General features: G+C 47.4%; 1 protein-coding gene across 1 annotated transcript in view; it reads left to right on the forward strand.

Moving 5' to 3' along the window:
• The first annotated feature begins 229 nt into the window (after window positions 1-229).
• The window catches only part of LOC115093354 (ankyrin repeat and zinc finger domain-containing protein 1-like), an 83,470-nt gene continuing 63,296 nt past the window's right edge, over window positions 230-20,403 (forward strand). The window contains exons 1-4 of the mRNA XM_029604985.1: window positions 230-279; window positions 15,010-15,119; window positions 15,376-15,478; window positions 17,490-17,701. Coding sequence (XP_029460845.1) covers window positions 15,072-15,119; window positions 15,376-15,478; window positions 17,490-17,701 — 363 coding nt within the window. The 5' untranslated portion in view covers window positions 230-279; window positions 15,010-15,071. The remainder of the gene's footprint in view (window positions 280-15,009; window positions 15,120-15,375; window positions 15,479-17,489; window positions 17,702-20,403) is intronic.

The following is a 20,403-nucleotide window of genomic DNA, read 5'->3' on the forward strand; positions in this document are numbered from 1 at the left end:
ATTTTCTTCTTATGCGCGTGGTCTTCGGAACAGAATTCCTACTAAAACACTGCGCGGGGGTGTGATCAAGGCCCCCCTCGGTCCGCCGGGGATGGACCGGTTATTTCCTTATCTACTCTTTACTCCTTCCACTATTCCCACAATACTCGCCTGCAGGGGTCTTCCGATCGTCACGAAAGCCTTCTTCCCGGATCACCAGCCCAGAGGTCTCAGAAGAATTTCTGTGGAACGGTCCCCTCAGAAACCTGATCACTGAACTCAGCGGTGGCCACTCACCAGGTAAGTCTGGGGGATCGCTCCGCCACCAAACTACCGGACCAACTGGGGGACTAAAATAGCGTCCCCCGGTACCTCTGGCTGGCTCGCCAAATGTAACTGTCTCTTTTTAGTCAGTAAGGAGGTCCAGACAACTGATCCGTAAAGATAGACTTTTATTGCCAGCAAGATGCAGCTAAGACAAAGGCTCAGTACAACTGCATGCCACGCCCCCTTAGGAGCAAACTTTTATGCACTTTACAACTCTTATCTTTCACCAGGATATTGGAATTGACTAAAAGGACTATAGAGCTGTAGCATTTATATGTTCAAGAGCTGTCACAGCTATCAAAGGAGAAGTCATTTCCTGCCAAACGAGAGCTTAACACTATTTTAGAGGCGAGGCCTAAGAAAAATTTGCTGTATTTTATAAATGGGGCAATAAATCTGGCAGCTTGTTGGCCCCATTTGGTAAAATCAGGCTCCCATGCTAAAGGTATTGTGTCCTGCATATATTATGATCACAATCTTTTTTTTTTTTTTTCACACTGCATGTCCTCCAGGTTTTTGAAACATTTTATAAAAAGTTATGTGAGGCCGGGCCCAATTATGAAGCTGGTGAGGAATCCTTTTTCCAAGGATTAGTGCTGCCTTGGTTGAAACAGCCACCGTATCTGAGGGGTAGATACGATGCACAATCGCCTGTTTGAAGCTAATGAACGCGCCAGGGCTGGATGGGCTTCCCCTTGTTCCACAAAGTATTGGGGGATTTTTTGTCTCACCCCATTTAAAAATATGTTCCGTGTGGAGCAAAGGAGAAGGGGGAGTTTGAGCAGGGCCATAATTTAGCGACTATCACTCTATTATTGCTTAAACTTGGCAAGGACCCCTTTTTTACTGCAGTCTTATAGGCTTACTTCTCTTCTGATCCAGGATTTAAAAATCCTGGTGGCTGTTTTGGCCTCTCAGTTAAATGAGGTGATAGGGAGTGTGGTTTCCCTTGACCAAACTAGCTTTGTTAGGGGGAGGCTAGCAAATATGAATGTTTTGAAGGCTTACATGGCTATTCTCATAGCTCAAGCTGGGAATGGGGATGGACTGTTGGCCAGTCTAGATGCTGAAAAAGCATTTGATTGTGTTGAGTGGTGTGGCTAGAGGAATTCAATATAGGACCCTCCTATTTTTTTTTTTTTAAAGATGGGTTAGCCTTTTATATCATCGACCACTTGCACAGATACTGGTCAACAGATTTTTGTCGGGAATGTTGAGCTGGGTCGGGGGGAACCAGACAGGGTTGTCCCTTATCTCCCCTGCTTTTTGTGTTGGGATTAGAACCGTTGGCAGTCAAGCTTCGTGGTTTGCCCTCTTTTCAAGGGATTCGGGTCAAGCCCAAAAAAATAAAACTTAGCATGTTTGCAGATGATCTATTGCTTTTCATTGGTAATCCGCAGTTTTGTCTTCAGGAGATTATTAGTACTGTTACAGATTTGGGGCGTTTTTCTGGGTTGCGGATTAACTATGATAAATCTGAGGCTTTTCCCTTGCATACTGCTTTGATGGATAGATGGGTGGGCAGGGACCAGTTTCGGTACCTGGGGATTTATCTAGCTCGTACTGTGGAGGATTTGTTGCCATCTTAATTTTGACACAATAAATCCCTTCTCTGCCTTTGCCATTGCTGGGGAGGAGTGCTCTGGTTAGTATGGTAGTTCTCCCCAAGGTGCTGTACCCCTTGCAAATGCTGCCATTGTGGATTGATAATGGGGCTCGTTGTTTGGAATAATAGAAGGGTGCGGATCCGTTATGATGTGCTGAGACTGGATAAGAAAACGGGTGGGATTAGAGCTGATGCATCTGCGAGTTTTCAGCGTGGCTTGTCTTTGCCTATTGCAGGAGTGGGTATCGGGCAAGCAAACTTTTGATGTGGAGGGGTTGTGGATGCTTGGACCTATCCTTATTTGCCAGTCAACTTGGTTCATGCACAACAAAGTGCTCTTAATTCCTCTGGGGTTGTTGCCTTCTGGCTGACAGCTGCTCGGAAGGCGTGGAGGTGGTGGCGCAGCCTTCTGGGTTGGGATGATCGTTGTCGCATTTTCTTACCTTGCTGGGGACTCCGGCTTTTTTGCCTGGACCCAGTGTGCCATGTTTCATGTCTGGGCCAGCAAGGAGGGTAAGAAGTTTGGTGTCCTTAGCCAACAGGAGGCATCCCGATCCACTATCTTTTCCGCAGCTACAGGAGGAATGGCAGTTACCAAATAGTCATTTTTTTGGCATTTTCGCAGGCCCGTCACTATGGGGTGGAGTGTTTGTCCTGGAGAATTGTCTAGGATTATTCTATGGATGAGGAGGAAAGCTTTTTTTGTTTTGGTTTTTTGTGTTTTGTTTTGTTTTTTCATACTGGACCCAAGTTTAATAAATTTCAGTCTGGGTCTCATTTAAAATAACTCTTGCCTACCTGCCACATGGAACATTTAGAGATGAAATGGAGCGAGGATTTGGGGGACTCATTGATCTGGACATTGAGATCGGCTTTTACGCTGGCTCACAAATTTAATTTGGCTGTGGATATGTGGGTGATTCAATATAGACTGCTTCACAGTGTGTATATTACCAGAGCTGTAGGGGTCAAATGGGACTTTGGGAATCTGATTCATGTATCAAATGTAAAACCCACACTGGGACTCTGTGTCACAAGTTCACTGGATGTGTTAAGCTTCAGGGGTTTTGGGATGAGGTCTCAGACTTCTTGTGCGGAGTTCTGGGAGCAGAGTTGCTTGGTCTGGGAAGTTAATGTACTTGCATATTATAGATGGCTTTTGGCCCCTGCAGGGGGGAATGGGGTTTCTGGCAAGTAGCATTGTTGCTTGCTAAGAAAATTGTATTTCCTAGTGTGTAGCAGATGGACTCAGGACCAATGGGTATAGTGTGCTCCTGATAGCGGTTGGAGACGGAGTCAGATTTCAATCTGGCGTCATCACTAATATGCCCGTGCAGGAAGCACTGCCCTTCAGTATCCCTCCGTCTCCTTAGCAGTTCGGGACTCTACACACACTTGCACAGTGTAGAAAATCCAAACAAAGAAATAAGAAAATTCAAAATCTTACCTCTACAAGACGAGCCCCGCTCTCCTGCGGTGATACCTAAGGGTCCTTCCCCCAGTCGAGAATTCTTGAGATGATTTCCGAGATCCCTCAGAGGTAAGCCTCGGTCCAGTAGCCGGTTCCCAGCGTGGACTTAGTCCCCTGGAACGGGAATGGCTGAGAGGCGGCGGGTGCAATACCGAGCGCGGCAGTGAAGGTACTTTTCCCTCTCCCGCCGCAGCCGGAGACTGCCCGGCATGAGACCGGGAAACGCCGAGACAAGGTAAGGTAGAAAACTTTCTTAAAGTCGCCGGTCTCCGAGGCTCAGATAGCCGCACAGATCACAGCCGGTGTCTGTCCTATCGGGTTGATCAGCCCCGTACGGCTAGACCCCGATCGGTACGAGGGTCCTCCCACCTGGAGTCCCTCCGGAGGGGGGCGCCATCTTGCCTGTGTGGTCGTCTGCGACCATTTCCCCCCCCCCCCCCTCAATCGCTGTACTATCCACTTAACTGAGCCGTGCGCATAGCGGCAAGCCGGGCGCATAACCTACTTGTGCGCACAGCTGCCTGTGCGCATCTGTGGCGGGCGCACAGCGGCCTGCACGCACATCTTCGTCACCCCCGGAGCGCATCTCTAAGCCGCCCGGTGTGTGCATATAAACGCATAGACCAGTCCTGAATGACCCTACGCGTCCAAACCATGGCACCACCGGCCAAGAAAACCAAGACACAAGTCCTTTGCCCAGCCTGCCACCTAAGAGCTGTGCAACACGAGGAGAAAAATAGAAACATAGAAATGACGGCAGAAGAAGACCAAATGGCCCATCCAGTCTGCCCAGCAAGCTTTCGCACTTTTCTCATACTTATCTATTACTCTTGGCCCATAGTAACCTTTTGGTTCTATTTCCCTTCCACCCCCGCCATTAATGTAGAGAAGCAGTGTTGGAACTGCATCTAAGTGAATCTAGCTTAATTAGTTAGGTGTATTAACCGCCACAATAAGCAAGCTACACCCATGCTTATTGTTTATCCAGACTATGTAATTCAGTCCTTGGTTATTGTCTGTATACAGATCCCTTTTTCTTCATTCCCCCCTGCCGATTGAAGCAGAGAGCTATGCTGGATATGCATTGAAAGTGAAGTATCAGGCTTATTTGGTTTGGGGTAGTAACCGCCAGTAACAAGCCAGCTACTCCCCGCTTTTTTGTGAATGCAAATTCTTTTTTCTATATTTCCTCTTGCCGTTGAAGCTAAGAGCAATGTTGGAGTCGCATTAACCGTAGTGTATGTTTATTTAATAAGGGTATTGATCTCCAGGTCAGTAGCCATCATTCTGGCGAGTCACCCACTCTTCATTGCACATCCTCTAGACTTTATGGATCCACAGTGTTTATCCCACGCCCCTTTGAAGTCCTTCACAGTTCTGGTCTTCACCACATCCTCCGGAAGGGCATTCCAGGCATCCACCACCACCCTCTCCGTGAAGAAATACTTCCTGACATTGGTTCTAAGTCTTCCTCCCTGGAGTTTTAAATCGTGACCCCTGGTTCTGCTGATTTTTTTCCAATGGAAAAGGTTTGTCGTTATCTTTGGATCATTAAAACCTTTCAAGTATCTGAAAGTCTGTATTCATATCACCTCTGCTCTGCCCTGTGCCTACAGTGGGAGGCGGCCCTGGGGGAACAAGGACAAGGCCCCTCCCGGCCAGTAGAGGAATCCGGCTCCACCAACGAGAGTACCCCGAACCTTTCTATCCCCGGCTCGGCCCCTTCTCAGTTGGACCCCACAGGGAACGCCGCTGGCTTCAATATGGACCCAGGAACCTTTTCCTGGGTAGAATTCTTCATAGGGCTCCAAACCTTTGTCCAGACTCAATCGGTGACACAGCCACAGCCTCCACCAGAAGACCAAAACCTTCCAGGCCCCTCTCAGCCTCCCCAAGACGTGCCCCTTCTGGACAAAAGCCTCCTCTTAGGGGACACGGACACCTCGGAGGAAGAATCAGACTCCCTGGAGGAAGGAGAAATCCCTCCAGGAACGGAACCATACCATACCATGATGCGTTTCTTCTCCAGAGACTAGTTACCAGACCTCGTGTCTCTGAGCCTGAAGGAACTGGCCCATCCCAAGCACACGCGCCACAGCGGAACCAAAATGAGCCCTCTTCTGGTCAGGCTCCATCGGGCCTCTCGCCATTTCCCATTGCTACAAAGCCATACAACAACTGATCGACCTGGAATGGAATGCTCCGGAGGCCAGTTTCAAAGGGGGCCTCCGGAGCATTCCTAGAAGCCCTATACCCACTGGATCCCTCAGCCAAAGAACTCTTGGTGTTTCCCAAAGTGGACGCCATGGTCTGCGCTGTCACAAAGCGCACTACCATTTCAGTCGAAGGAGGAGCGGCACTCGAGGATGCCCAGGACAGACATCAGGAATCCATCCTTAAACAGTCATTTGATGCAGCAACTATGTCACTACGGATTGCTGCCTGCTGTGCCGTGGTGACACGTGCCTGCTTATCGTTCGCCAGGAACGCTACCACACCCGTTGAAACATTAGAACCAGCGATATCCTTCCTCACAGATGCGACGTCTGACCTGATGTGCGTCTCATCCATTGTGGCAGCCAGAAGGCAACAATGGCTCCGAAGCTGGTCAGCCAACGCGACCTCCAAGATGAAGCTCACGAGAATGCCCTTTAAAGGAACCCTCCTGTTCGGAAGCGAACTGGAGAAGTTAGCCGACAAATGGAGCTAATCCCCAGTACCTCGGCTACCGGAGGACAAGAACAAAAGTCATCGTCCTCTCCTCCCCGAAATCCAAGGGCAGAGCATCACAGCGCTTTAGACCGTAGAAGAATACATACCCAAGCATCTTGCCCTGCAGGCAGGGGCCAGCCCTTTTGGAACAAACCAAAGAGGGGAGCCAGCTCAGCTTCAGGCCCCAGGCCACACCCCACAATGAGAATCAACAGACCCATCACAGGAAGAAGCGTAGGGGCAGGCTTGCCCTATTCTACCGAAGATAACGTTGGACAAGTAGGTCCTAACCATCATTCGAGAGGGATACTATCTGGACTTCCACAGCATCCCTCCAAACAAATTTGTGAAATCCCCTTGCCAATCCCCCTCCAAGAGGACGGCAGTGGAAACCACACTGTCAAAATTGCTCTCCCTAGAGGCGATAACAGCAGTGCCCAAGCACCAAGAAAATACTGGGCATTATTCAATCTATTTTATTGTCCCCAAGAAAGAGGGAACGTTCTGGCCCATCCTGGACCTCAAGTCTGTCAACCGCTACCTGAGGGTATCACACTTCTGCATGGAAAAACCCTATGTTCGGTCTTAAGGGCAGTACAGCCGGGAGAATTTCTGACCTCTCTGGGTCTGTCGGAAGCCTATCTGCACATCCCGGTTCATCACGACCATCAGCACTTCCTACCATTTCGCAATCATGGAACACCACCACCAGTTCCGAGCGCTACCCTTCGGACTAGCCACTGCCCCTCGGATGTTCACCAAAATCATGGTGGTAGTGGCAGGGACACTGAGGAAAGAAGGAATCCTCGTACACCACCTGTACCTGGACAATTGGCTGAGGAGAGCAAAACTTCCAGAAGAAAACCATCAAGCGACCTCCAGAGTCAAGAACCTACTGCAAAACCTGGGTGGGTCGTCAGCACAACTAAGAGCTGTCTGCAGCCCTCCCAGTCTCTAGAATACCTGGGAGTCCAGTCGACACCCAACAGGACAAGGTCATCCTTACGTTAACAGGAGAAGGAAATTGATGGACCAGCTGAGAACACTGTTGAACGGCATTGGCCCCACAGTATGGGACTACCTCCAAGTCCTCGGACTCATGACATCAACTCTAGAAGTTGTACCATGGGCAAGGGCCCACATGCGATCACTACAACGCTCCCTACTGTCACGATGGAACCCAATGTCCCAGGACTACACCGTCTGCCTCCAGTTGCCGGCAGAGGTACGAACCCAGCTTCTATGGTGGCTACAAGAAGACCATCTGAGCAAGGGAGTAAGACTATCCCCACCAACCTGGGTCTTGCTCACCACGGATGCGAGCTTACGAGGGTGGGGAGCCCACTGTCGGGAAATGACAGCCCAGGGGCAATGGGACAAGGAAGAGTCGGGATGGAACATCAACTGATTGGAAGTCCAGGCAGTCAGACTAGCCTGCCTATGATTCTGTCAAGACTCTGAGGAGAAGCTGTCAGTCATGTCGGACAATGCCACAACAGTGGCGTACATCAATCGCCAGGGAGGAACTAGAAGCCATCAGGTGTCCATGGAAATAGAACCCTTAATGACGTGGGCGGAAGCAAACCTGCAAGGGATCTCAGCCGCCCACATCACGGGAAAAGACAACGTCACTGCGGATTACCTCAGCAGAGAAAGTCTAGACCCAGGGGAATGGAGGCTGTCAGCCACAGCCTTCCAATTGATATTAGACCGCTGGGGAACCCCAGCCATGGATCTTCTGGCAATCCGGTCCAATGCCCAAGTTCCCAACTTGTTCAGTCGCAGACGAGATCCTCAATCCCAGGGGATCGACACCCTCGTCCAAACCTGGCCACAGGAAGACCTGCTGTATGCCTTTCCTCCATGGCCACTACTGGGCGGGATCATCTGCAAGATAGAACACCACAGGGCTTCTAGTGGCCCTGGACTGGCCAAGAAGACCGAGGTACGCAGGCATGTGAAGACTTCTGGCTGGGAACCCCCTATGTCTACCTCCACACAGGGACCTGCTCCAGCAAAGACCGATCCTCCACGAAGACCCAACTCTATTCTCTTTTACAGTCTGGCCATTGAGAGGACTTGCCTGAAGAAGAGCGGATACTCGAGGGCAGTAATTGACACCTTGCTCCAAGCACGCAAGTTTTCCACATCTTTAACTTATATACGAATATAGAGAATATTCGAAGCCTTGTGTGAAGACCGCAAACATCCTCCCGCGACAGTCAAAATTCTCATGATCCAGGAATTCCTGCAGGACGGCCTGAAGAAGGGGTTGTGTCTCAACTCCATCAAAGTTCAACTGGCCGCGCTGACCTGCTTCAGAGCCAAGGTGGCCGGCATCAGTCTATCTTCCCATCCAGATGTTTCCCGCTTCTTGAGAGGAGTCAAGCAAATTCGACCACCACTAAAGTGGCCGGTACAACCTATGAAATCTCAATCTAGTACTCTATTTCCTAGGGGGAGCTTCCTTCAGACCTACACGCGGTCTGTCCCTATGGCTCCTAAACTTGAAGACTGCATTCCTAGTGGCAATATGTTCAGCCCGTCCGCATCTCTGAACTTCAAGCTCTATCCTGCTGGGAACCGTTCCTCAGATTCACATCGGGATCCATACAGTTAAGCCCTGTCCCCTCCTTCCTCCCAAAGGTGGCTTCTCATTTCCATCTAAACCAAACCATCTCGCTGCCATCTCCAGACGAGCATAAGGACTCTGAAGATTCACGCCGCCTACGCCATCTTAACGTCGACAGACTCCTAGTCTGCTACCTGGAAAGATCGGAGTCCGTACGAAAGACGGACTACCTATTCATCCTTCACAGCGGGAAGAAACCAGGGGAAGTGGCCTCGCAGGCAACCATAGCCCGCTGGATCAAAGAAGTAATCAATGTGGCCATACCTGTGCAAGTCTCCACTTCTATAAGTCAAGGCCCATTCCACAAGGGCCCAGGCAGTGTCCTGGGCAGAAACCAAGATGCTGTCACCTGCCGAGATCTGTCGGGCGGCAATGTGGTCCTCCATTCACACCTTCTCGAGGTTCTACTGCCTGGATATTCAGGCCAGGGAGGACACAGCATTCACAAGGGCAGTACTAAGTGGGCCACGGGCAGCCTCCCACCCGGTTTGGGAGCAGCTTTTGTACATTCCATTGGTCCCATTTCTCCATTTCCTGCTACACGCTAGGAAATGGAGAAATTACTTACCTGATAATTTCATTTTCCTTAGTGTAGACAGATGGACTCAGTATCCCGCCCATGGCTGCCTCAAAATACGGAAACCTCTGGTGACAATTCCCGAGAGCAAGACAAGCACAGGTAAGCCAGACTTTACCCCCAGTCAAGACACCCATAGTTACCAGGTGTCTGCATTTCTCGGTTGACGACACTGGCGGTCTCCAGCTACAATTCACGTCAACTAGTTCAAGTTAATCAAGTTATTCAAACACTCATATCAACTATTGCTTTTCGAGGAGAATACTGAAGAGCAGTGCTTCCTGCAGGGGTATATGTAGTGCTGACGTCAGATTGAAATCTGACTCCGTCTCCAACTGCTATCAGGAGTACACTATACCCATTGGTCCTGAGTCCATCTGTCTACACTAAGGAAAACGAAATTATCAGGTAGGTAATTTCTCCATTATCATGTTGGAAAACCAGTGATGCCCCTGAATTTGCTGAGGGATGGCGCTGATACGGAAAACTGCGCAGATTGAAAATTGCGATAGAAAGACTTAACCTTTAAGAGCTATAAAAACCCTTTTTGAGCTGTGGGGGAAAGTCTTACAGAAATGTGGAGCGAACCATCTCCTCGAACTTGTTCAAGCTGGATCTAGCATTGCTTCCCAATCTTTGATACTGGAGTGAGTGGGTGAATGGGGTGCGATGAAGTGTGTGTTGGGGATTCTGTTTTCTTCATTGTAAAATGTTTGAGCATAAAGGTTGTTATTCTTGGGATATTTTTCTGTTATGTTTCAATGTCCTACCTTGCTGTGTATTAGATTGGGTTGTATGTTTTGTTTGTTGGCGCAAACAGATTAAAAAAAAAAAAAACAGAAGCAAAGACCAGGAAGTTTGGAGAGGGCCACCCAGGGCCATGGATCACTGTGGATATTCCTTCCCCCTCCATCCCACCCTGAGAAGGGCAAAAGAAAAGGCCCGAAAGTGCACACAGCATCTTCCTGATACCACCACCAGCTCTGTCTTAGCAACTAATTTGGCCAGAGAACAATGCAGCTCCCACAGCTGCTCTTAGCCTCGCCCTCCATGCGTGGCAGCCCACTATTCCGTCTATCCGCCTGGACTCCTCAGCAAATGGTGTGCAGCGGCTGGTGACAACCTCACAGGCAGAGCTGGCACACAGGCTACACAGTACTCTGCAGAACGTCAGGTGCCCTGCTGCCACACACAAGGGCCCTCTCTCCCCAGGTGCAAATCTTTCTCCAGCAGACTCTTGGTTTCACCTTCTCAATAAAAGGTAAAATGTATTAAGTGCAGGCCTTGCCGTCTGCAAGGCTTGAGTGTGGGTGTTAAATGTAGGAAAACAGGGCTTTGCATCAAACTGTAATTGTAGTGTCCACTACCAGGTGGAACATAAAACTTGCCATAATGGATCAGACTAAGGGTCTGTCAAGCCCAAAATCCTGTTTCCAACAGTGGTCAAGCCAGGCTACAAGTACCTGGCTGGATCCCAACGGATAGAGAGATTCCAAGCTTCCACATTAGGAGTCAACATTCAGGAAAAAGATCTAGGTGTCATTGCTGAAAATATGTTGAAATCTTCTGCTCTGTGTGCAGCCAAGAAAGCAAATAGAATGCTAAGGATTATTAGGAAAGGAGCGGAGAATGAAACAGAGAATATCATAATGCCTCTGTATCACTCCATGGTGCATCCTCATCTTGTGTTCATATATCATACACAAACAGAATGCTGGGGATTATTAGGAAAGGAATGAAGAATAAAACAGAGAACTCATAATGTCTCTGTATCACTCCATGGTGCATCCTCATCTTGTGTTCATATATCATACACAAACAGAATGCTGGGGATTATTAGGAAAGGAATGGAGAATAAAACAGAGAATATCATAATGCCTCTGTATCGCTCCATGGTGCATCCTCATCTTGTGTTCATATATCATACACAAACAGAATGCTGGGGATTATTAGGAAAGGAATGGAGAATAAAACAGAGAATATCATAATGTCTCTGTATCACTCCATGGTGCATCCTCATCTTGTGTTCATATATCATACACAAACAGAATGCTGGAGATTATTAGGAAAGGAATGGAGAATAAAACAGAGAATATCATAATGCCTCTGTATCGCTCCATGGTGCATCCTCATCTTGTGTTCATATATCATACACAAACAGAATGCTGGGGATTATTAGGAAAGGAATGGAGAATAAAACAGAGAATATCATAATGCCTCTGTATCACTCCATGGTGCGACCTCATCTTGTGTTCATATATCATACACAAACAGAATGCTGGGGATTATTAGGAAAGGAATGGAGAATAAAACAGAGAATATCATAATGTCTCTGTATCACTCCATGGTGCGACCTCATCTTGTGTTCATATATCATACACACACAGAATGCTGGGGATTATTAGGAAAGGAATGGAGAATAAAACAGAGAATATCATAATGCCTCTGTATCACTCCATGGTGCATCCTCATCTTGTGTTCATATATCATACACAAACAGAATGCTGGGGATTATTAGGAAAGGAATGGAGAATAAAACAGAGAATATCATAATGCCTCTGTATCACTCCATGGTGCATCCTCATCTTGTGTTCATATATCATACACAAACAGAATGCTGGGGATTATTAGGAAAGGAATGGAGAATAAAACAGAGAATATCATAATGCCTCTGTATCACTCCATGGTGCATCCTCATCTTGTGTTCATATATCATACACAAACAGAATGCTGGAGATTATTAGGAAAGGAATGGAGAATAAAACAGAGAATATCATAATGCCTCTGTATCACTCCATGGTGCATCCTCATCTTGTGTTCATATATCATACACAAACAGAATGCACGGGATTATTAGGAAAGGAATGGAGAATAAAACAGAGAATATCATAATGCCTCTGTATCACTCCATGGTGCGACCTCATCTTGTGTTCATATATCATACACAAACAGAATGCTGGGGATTATTAGGAAAGGAATAGAGAATGAAACAGAGAATATCATAATGCCTCTGTATCACTCCATGGTGCATCCTCATCTTGTGTTCATATATCATACACAAACAGAATGCTGGGGATTATTAGGAAAGGAATGGAGAATAAAACAGAGAATATCCTAATGCCTCTGTATCTCTCCATGGTGCATCCTCATCTTGTGTTCATATATCATACACAAACAGAATGCTGGGGATTATTAGGGAAGGAATGGAGAATAAAACAGAGAATATCATAATGTCTCTGTATCACTCCATGGTGCATCCTCACCTTGTGTTCATATATCATACACACACAGAATGCTGGGGATTATTAGGAAAGGAATGGAGAATAAAACAGAGAACTCATAATGTCTCTGTATCACTCCATGGTGCATCCTCATCTTGTGTTCATATATCATACACAAACAGAATGCTGGGGATTATTAGGAAAGGAATGGAGAATAAAACAGAGAATATCCTAATGCCTCTGTATCACTCCATGGTGCATCCTCATCTTGTGTTCATATATCATACACACACAGAATGCTGGGGATTATTAGGAAAGGAATGGAGAATAAAACAGAGAATATCATAATGTCTCTGTATCACTCCATGGTGCATCCTCATCTTGTGTTCATATATCAAACACAAACAGAATGCTGGGGATTATTAGGAAAGGAATGGAGAATAAACAGAGAATATCATAATGCCTCTGTATCACTCCATGGTGCATCCTCATCTTGTGTTCATATATCATACACAAACAGAATGCTGGGGATTATTAGGAAAGGAATGGAGAATAAAACAGAGAATATCATAATGCCTCTGTATCACTCCATGGTGCAAGCTCATCTTGAGTATTGTGTGCAGTTCTGGTCACCGCATCTCAAGAAAATATAGCAGAATTAGAAAAGGCACAGAGAAGGGCGAGGTCTTTAAAATCATGAGAGGTCTTGAACAAGTAGATGTGAATCGGTTATTTACTTTTTGGGATAATAGGACTAGGTGGCCCTCCATGAAGTTAGTAAGTAGCACATTTAAAATTAATCATAGAAAATTCTTTTTCACTCAATGCACAATTAAGCTCTGGAATTTGTTGCCCGAGGATGTGGTTAGTGCAGTTAGTATAGCTGGGTTTAAAAAAGGTTCGGATAAGTTGCTATTAATCAAGTTTACTTATTTATTATTTTATATACAGACATTTGATCTGCGATATCACATCAGTTTACATTCAGGTACTGTAGGTATTTCCCTATGGGAATCTTAAGTTTTTGTACCTGAGGCACTGGTACAAAAACTTACCAGTGCCTCGGGTACAAAAACTGGAGGGTAAAGTGACTTGCCCAAGGTCACAAGGAGCAACAGCAGGACTTGAACCCTGGTCTCCTGGTTCATAGCCACTGCTCTAACCACTAGGCTACTCCTCCTCCCTTCTTAGGGAATAGCCACTGCTATTAATTGCATCAGTAGCATGGGATCTTCTTAGTGTTTGGGTACTTGCCAGGTTCTTGTGGCCTGGATTGGCCACTGTTGGAAACAGGATGCTGGGCTTGATGGACCCTTGGTCTGACCCAGCATGGCAATTTCTTTTTTTTTTATCTTGCAAAAAGCGCTCCAAGTGTGAGGGATCTACAAAAATAAATTTATTGTTCTTATACATTATATGGCATTTGCAGGGAAACTTAAGAAAGAAACTTGCTCCTATTTCTTTTTTTTTACTTTATTTTTATGCAATTTCACAAAAATTACAAGAAGCATCTTACATTAGAAACTGAGGTTTACAGAAACAGCAAAAGGAAAAAAACAAAGAATCTAACGATCATCCTGAAAATGAATATACAACCCAATATATTTCAGGAAATGTGGGGGGCAATAGAAAATTGAGCGGAACACAGTGGTAATAAAATAGGAAAACACTGAAAAATCCCCAGTTACAATTTATATACGATGGAGCATCCAAAAGCGCCCTAAGTTGATCAGGTTCAAGAAAAATATAATTAGCATTTTTATACCTTACCAAACATTTGCAAAGATACCGTAACATGAAATACCCCACCTTAGATTGTACCTCCGAACGCAATGAGAAAAACGTTTCCAACAAATCTGAGTGATCTTAGTAAGATCTGGGTAAACCGAAATCTTTTGACCATCAAACAATAAGGAACGGGATCGTTGATGAAAAAGCAAATGTTACTACCAGCGTCCCTTTTGTTGAGCGCTCTCATTGGATGAATTGTCTTGGTTTCAGAAGGCCTGGTTATAGCTGTGAGATGCACTGCAGCCTTGCTGGAAGATTTGTCTGCCAGAGACGTTAGTGGGCATACAACTGTGCATGTAGCGCAGCTCTGCCCACTTAGATGGGTCAAATTATTATGGCTCGGAGTTGCCACTTGATAGATCTGGAATTATCAGTTTGAGGAAAGAATTGGGTCCGAAAGCCACCCTATCCCCGTACTGAATTTTGGCAAGGTCCAGGGACCTCTCAGATGGCAGAACCTTTGGCTTCACAAAGTCATGTTTCCTTACAGTTTTATAGTTTCTTGCTCCTCTGGTTGCTGACACGTGGGCTGAAGTAACAACTCCCTTTCTCTTTGCCAAACTGAAGTGCAGTCACCTGGCATAATGAGGGGAGGCCGCAGAATCATTAGGACGGCTGGGGTTTGTATGGGTTGCACTGCTGCAAATGTGAGCCGCACTGAGTACGTACCACATCTCTCTCTGTCTTTTTCAGAGCAGACCAGGGGCATAGACGGGGAAAAGAGTGCTCATATAATTCCGGAGATATCGGATCGGATGTGCTGTTCCACCTGCCAGTGTGTCTTCGGGAGCCGTGATGAGCAAGTGAGGTGGAGAGGGGGATGATGGGGGGGGGGGGGGGGCAGGAGGGTGAGTGAGAGATGGGGGAGAGAAGAGATCCTGCAATATCAGGTTTTCTGAGCTATCAAAAAATCCTACCCGAAAGCACTTTTCCAGTCTTTGCAACAAATTGTACCCCTGTCCAGCCAAGTGTTTTGCAATTTAATGCCCCAAACTTTCTAATTCCCTCCCCCTCCTCCCACCATTTAATCAGTGTTTTTTGCAATAATGTCTCCTACAGGTTGAACACTACAAGCTGGACTGGCATCGCTTTAACTTGAAACAGAAGCTTATTGGAAGGGTTGCAGTGAGCATGCAGGAGTTTGAGGACAAGACATGTGCAGGTGAGAGAGATGCAGGTGGTACTCTTATCACGTATTCTGTTCTCTCGCCCAAGAAATCTGCATAATAGTACATTTATCATGGAGACTAAACGAGCCACCCCCAGGAATAAAGCAGGTAACTGAAGGGCTTCTCATCCTGTGTGCCTTCCTTCTTCTCTATCAGAAGATAGGATGGAGGGGGATCATGTGATGCACGAGAGAGAGTTAGCTGCGTTTCTCTGGGGCTCCTGCTCTCATCGCCAAAATGTAAAGGAACCCACAAGGGAAGGCGCTATTCTTGACTTAGTGCTCACAAATGGCGATGGCATCTCGAATGTCCAGGTGGGGGCCCACCTGAGCACCAGTGATCATCAAACAGTATGGTTTGATATCGCAAATAGGATCCGGAGAAGTTACACAAAGACCCGAGCTTTGAACTTCAAAACTACAGACTTTGCTGAAATGGGAAAATTCCTGGAGATGGAACTTGATGACTGGAAGAAAATGGGAGAGGTGGAACAGTGGGCCCAAATAAAAGGAGCAATTACAAAGGCAACTAATCTTTACGTTAGAAAAGTAAACAAAAGCAAGAGAAATAGGAAACCTGTCTGGTTCTCAAAGGAGGTGGCTGATAAAATAAAAAGAACAGCATTAATCGTATGCTTTTGCTCTCTACTCTCCCACTCTGTAAACCCCCTGTTCACTGTAACTTTATCTTCATAGTTAATTGGTTACCCCTTGTTTCAATGTAAACCGGTACGATAAGACACTAGTCTTGAGTATCAGTATATCAAAAGTATTTAAATAAATAAAATACAATTTGAGAAATTTAAAGGATCCCAAGAAGAACACAGGGAAGAATATTTGGTTAAACTGAAAGAGACAAAGAAAGTAATCAGGAAAGCAAAAAGTCAGGCGGAAGAAAGGATTGCCAAAGAGATAAAGCGAGGTGACAAAACATTTTTCAGATACAACAGAGAAAGGAGAAAAGTCCAAAGAGATATAGTGAAACTGAAAGGTGAAAAGGATCAATGGGTGGAAGGAGACAAAAGGCGGAAATATTAAACAAATACTTTAGTTCGGTGTTCACTAAGGAAGACCCCCGGAGAAGGACCATCGCTGGTTAACAAAGCTGTGGGTGGGGGGTGGATTTGATGAAACTGCCTTTCCCTGTACGTACCAAGATCAGTCCCAGACTGGGTTGTGTCTCCCTTCCAGCAGATGGAGTCAGAGAAAAACTGAAAGGCACCTCCCATATAACCCGGGGGTGCCACCTGCGATCCTTCAGTATTTCTCTGACTCCAGCAGGTGAGGGTGACAGAACCTGCGGTCCTGATCCATTTAAAAAAAAATAAAAAAGCAAAGCAAGCCAAGAACAGTAAGGGGCAGCGTCCCTTTTTTCTTCCAAATTTGTGCTTTTTAATGCACAAGGCCTTTTTGGAGGCCGAGGCTGAGTTGCAGAGTGAGGAGCCTCCGCCTCCGGAGTGAGGACAGACCGTGCAGTTTTGGATCCCTTCGGGACCCCGGCTTCCGATCCCTCGGATCCCCCTTCGCTGGACCCTCTCCTCGGGGATGTTGATGAGCCCACCCCAGTTGAGGGGGGCTGACCAGAGGGTCCTCAGGTTGTTTCGGAGGGAGGAGCCTGATCATTTAATCCCTCATGTTCTGATGAAGCTCGGTATTGAGGCACCGCAGCTGAGCTCTGAGGCTACTAAGGGGGACCCCATTCTCTCGGGGCTTCGGGCCCCTCCTAAAGCTTTTCCTTTTCATCCGATGCTACTGGAACAAGTGACCCGAGAATGGGAGTCTCTCGAGGTCAGCCTTCGGGTGGGGCGAGATATGGAGAAGCTCTACCCGCCGCCAGATGAGTCCTTTAAGGGTTTTTTTTTTCCCCATAGATGCAGAATGGGGAAAGAATCTTCAGTATATGAGGCCTCTGGGGACAGGGAAATACTTACGAGACCTGAATGTAATCTGCTTTGAAGTGTCTCAAAAGGTGGAAAGAAATAACACTGATTATTATTATTATTAGGTGATGTGTCCAGCATCAGTGGCTCAGACGGGGAAGATTCCTCTGAAGAGATCGAGATGGAGCCACTCCCTGCACACACTGCAGACAGTGATCCAACCGAGAGTGGCTGTGAGGAGGGGCGTAACATGGGGAACCAGCCCTACAAAGTGCTCTTCCGAAATGCCGAAGGAAAGTTCCTTTCTGTGCATCGCTGTGCGCTGAGCACCTGGAAGGCAAGTGACAGCCCAAAAGCGCATAGGTACAGGAGACCCCAGGGCAGCATGACTGGTTCCTAATACAGGAAATGGAATAGGATGGGACACCCCAGCACGAGTACATAAGTACATAAGATATGCCGTACTGCGTCAGACCAAGTGTCCATCAAGCCCAATATTCTGTGGCCAATCCAAGTCACAATTACCTGACAAGTACCCAAACATTAGATAGATCCCATGCTACTAATGCTCTTAATAGCAGTGTCTATTCCCTAAGTCAGAAACTTATCCAAACCTTTTTTAATCCCAGCTACACCAACTGCCTTAGCCAAATCTTCTGGCAATGAATTCCAGAGGTTAATTGTGCATTGAGTGAAAAAGAACTTTCTCCGATTAGTCTTAAATGTGCCCCATGCTAACTTCATGGAATGCCCCCTAGTCCTTCTGTTATCTGAAAAAGTTAATAACCAATTCACATTTACCTGTTCTAGACCTCTCATGATCTTAAAGTCCTCTATCATATCCCCCCTCAGTCGTCTCTTCTCCAAGCTGAAAAGTCCTAACCTCTTCAGCCTTTCCTCATAGGGGAGCTGTTCCATTCCCCTTATCATTTTGGTTGCCCTTCTCTGTACCTTCTCCATCGCAATTATATCTTTTTTGAGATGCGGCAACCAGAATTGTACACAGTATTCAAGGTGCGGTCTCACCTTGGAGCGATACAGAGGCATTATGACATTTTCCGTTTTATTAACCATTCCCTTCCTAATAATTCCTAACATTGTTTGCTTTTTTTGGTTGCCATAGCACGCTGAGTTGATGATTTCAAAATATTATCCACTCTGATGCTTAGATCTCTTTCCTGGGTAGTAACTCTTAAGATAAAACCTAACTTTTTTTTGTATTAAAATTTATTTCCTAGCATGTAGCAGATGGACTCAGGACCGATGGGTATAGTGTACTCCTGCTAGCAGTTGGAGACGGATCAGATTTCAATCTGACGTCAGCCCCTAGTATATATATCCCTGCAGGAAGTGCAGCTCTTCAGTATTTTCCGTCTCCATAGCAGTTAGGGACTATCTGCATATTCTCGCAGCGTTAGAACCAAATTCAAAGAAGAAAACCAAATTTTAAAGAAGAAACCTACCTGAAGACGAGCCCCGCTCTCCTGCGGTGATACCCTCTGGTCCCTTCCCCAGTTGAGATTCCCGAGGTGATTTCTGTGGTCCCTCGGAGGTAAGCCTCGGTCCGGCGGCGAGGACCTAGCCCCCGATCCTCGGGCGCGGCTGAGAGGCAGCGGGTGCATCCTCGAGCGCGGTGGTGAAGGTATTTGTCGTCCCCCCCCCCCTGCGCAGCCGGAGACCACCCGGGACGAAATCAGGAAGCGCCGAAGACAAGGTAAGGTAGAAATCTTCTGCTTGAATCTGGTCTCAAGAGTATCGAGGAAGAGCACAGGTCATCGGCCGGGACTAGTGCCTCCGGGTTGATCCACTCTAGCAGGGCCAGGCCCCGGCTATTTCCAAGGGTCTACCCACGTGGAGACCCTCCGAGGGGGTCGCCATATTGCCCACGTGCTCGCCGTCACCATCTTGGTCCTATTCGCTGCGCCGTTCGGCCTGAGCGCACAATACTGAGCTAGGCGCACAAAGCACTTGTGTGCATAGACTTACACGCACATAAAACCTTGTGCGCATAAGTTGCATGCACAGAGCTGGGCGCATATCTACAGCTGGACGCACAGCTGCACGCACAACTCACACGCTCATCTTAAGCGCACCGGAGTGCATAAGAGTTTTTGCGCCGACAGCCATGGCACCACCAGAAACAGGGATAAAGGCTCAAGGCCTCTGCCCAGCATGCCACATCAGAGCAGCACAAAGTGAGGAGGCAGACGCCCTTTGCACGCAGTGTGAGGAGGCCCTGGGAGATCCAGTTCAGGGCCAGTCCCACCCAGAGCCGAGTACTAGCTCCTCGGGGAGTTCCCCGGACCTAGCAGATCCCAGTGGGACCTCCCCACAGACGGGGACCCCCAGGGAGCAAGCGCCCCTCAGCTTGGATCCAGCATCGATCTCATGGGTGGAGTTCTTCAAGGGGATTCATGCCTTTGTTCAAATGCAAACTGAACCTCCAGTTGGTCAGCCACGTGCTCCGCCAGAGGACCCTCAGGCCCCAGGTCCTTCAAGACCCAGGCTTCCACTACCCAGAAGCCCCACCTATGGGGACACGGACATCTCTGAAGAGGAAGCTGAGTGCCTAGAAGAGGGGGAGCTCCCCCCCACCCACCCCCCTGGGGACAGAGCCTCACCGAACCATGAGACGCTTCTTCACAAAAGACGAGCTCCCAGACCTGGTCTCCCAATGTCTGACGGAGCTCGCTATCCCAGGCCCAGTTACTTCGGGGGAACCTAAACCGAACCCCCTCCTGGAGGGTCTTCGACAGGAGGGCACAACAGCTGATTGACCTGGAATGGAATGCCCCGGAGTCCACATTCAAAGGGGGACGAGCTTTGGCTGCCATGTACCCCCTGGACCCGGCGACCAAAGCTCTTCTTGCATGCCCAAGAGTTGATGCCATGGTCTACGCGGTCTCTAAGCGCACCACTATCCCAGTAGAGGGAGGAGCAGCGCTCAAGGATGCACATGACCGGCATCTGGAATCCATCCTCAAACAGTCATTTGACGTAGCCGCTATGTCTCTACAAATTGTGGCCTGCTGCACAGTG

This window comes from Rhinatrema bivittatum, chromosome 6 (genome assembly GCF_901001135.1).
Source record: "Rhinatrema bivittatum chromosome 6, aRhiBiv1.1, whole genome shotgun sequence".
In the NCBI taxonomy this organism is placed as follows: domain Eukaryota; kingdom Metazoa; phylum Chordata; class Amphibia; order Gymnophiona; family Rhinatrematidae; genus Rhinatrema; species Rhinatrema bivittatum.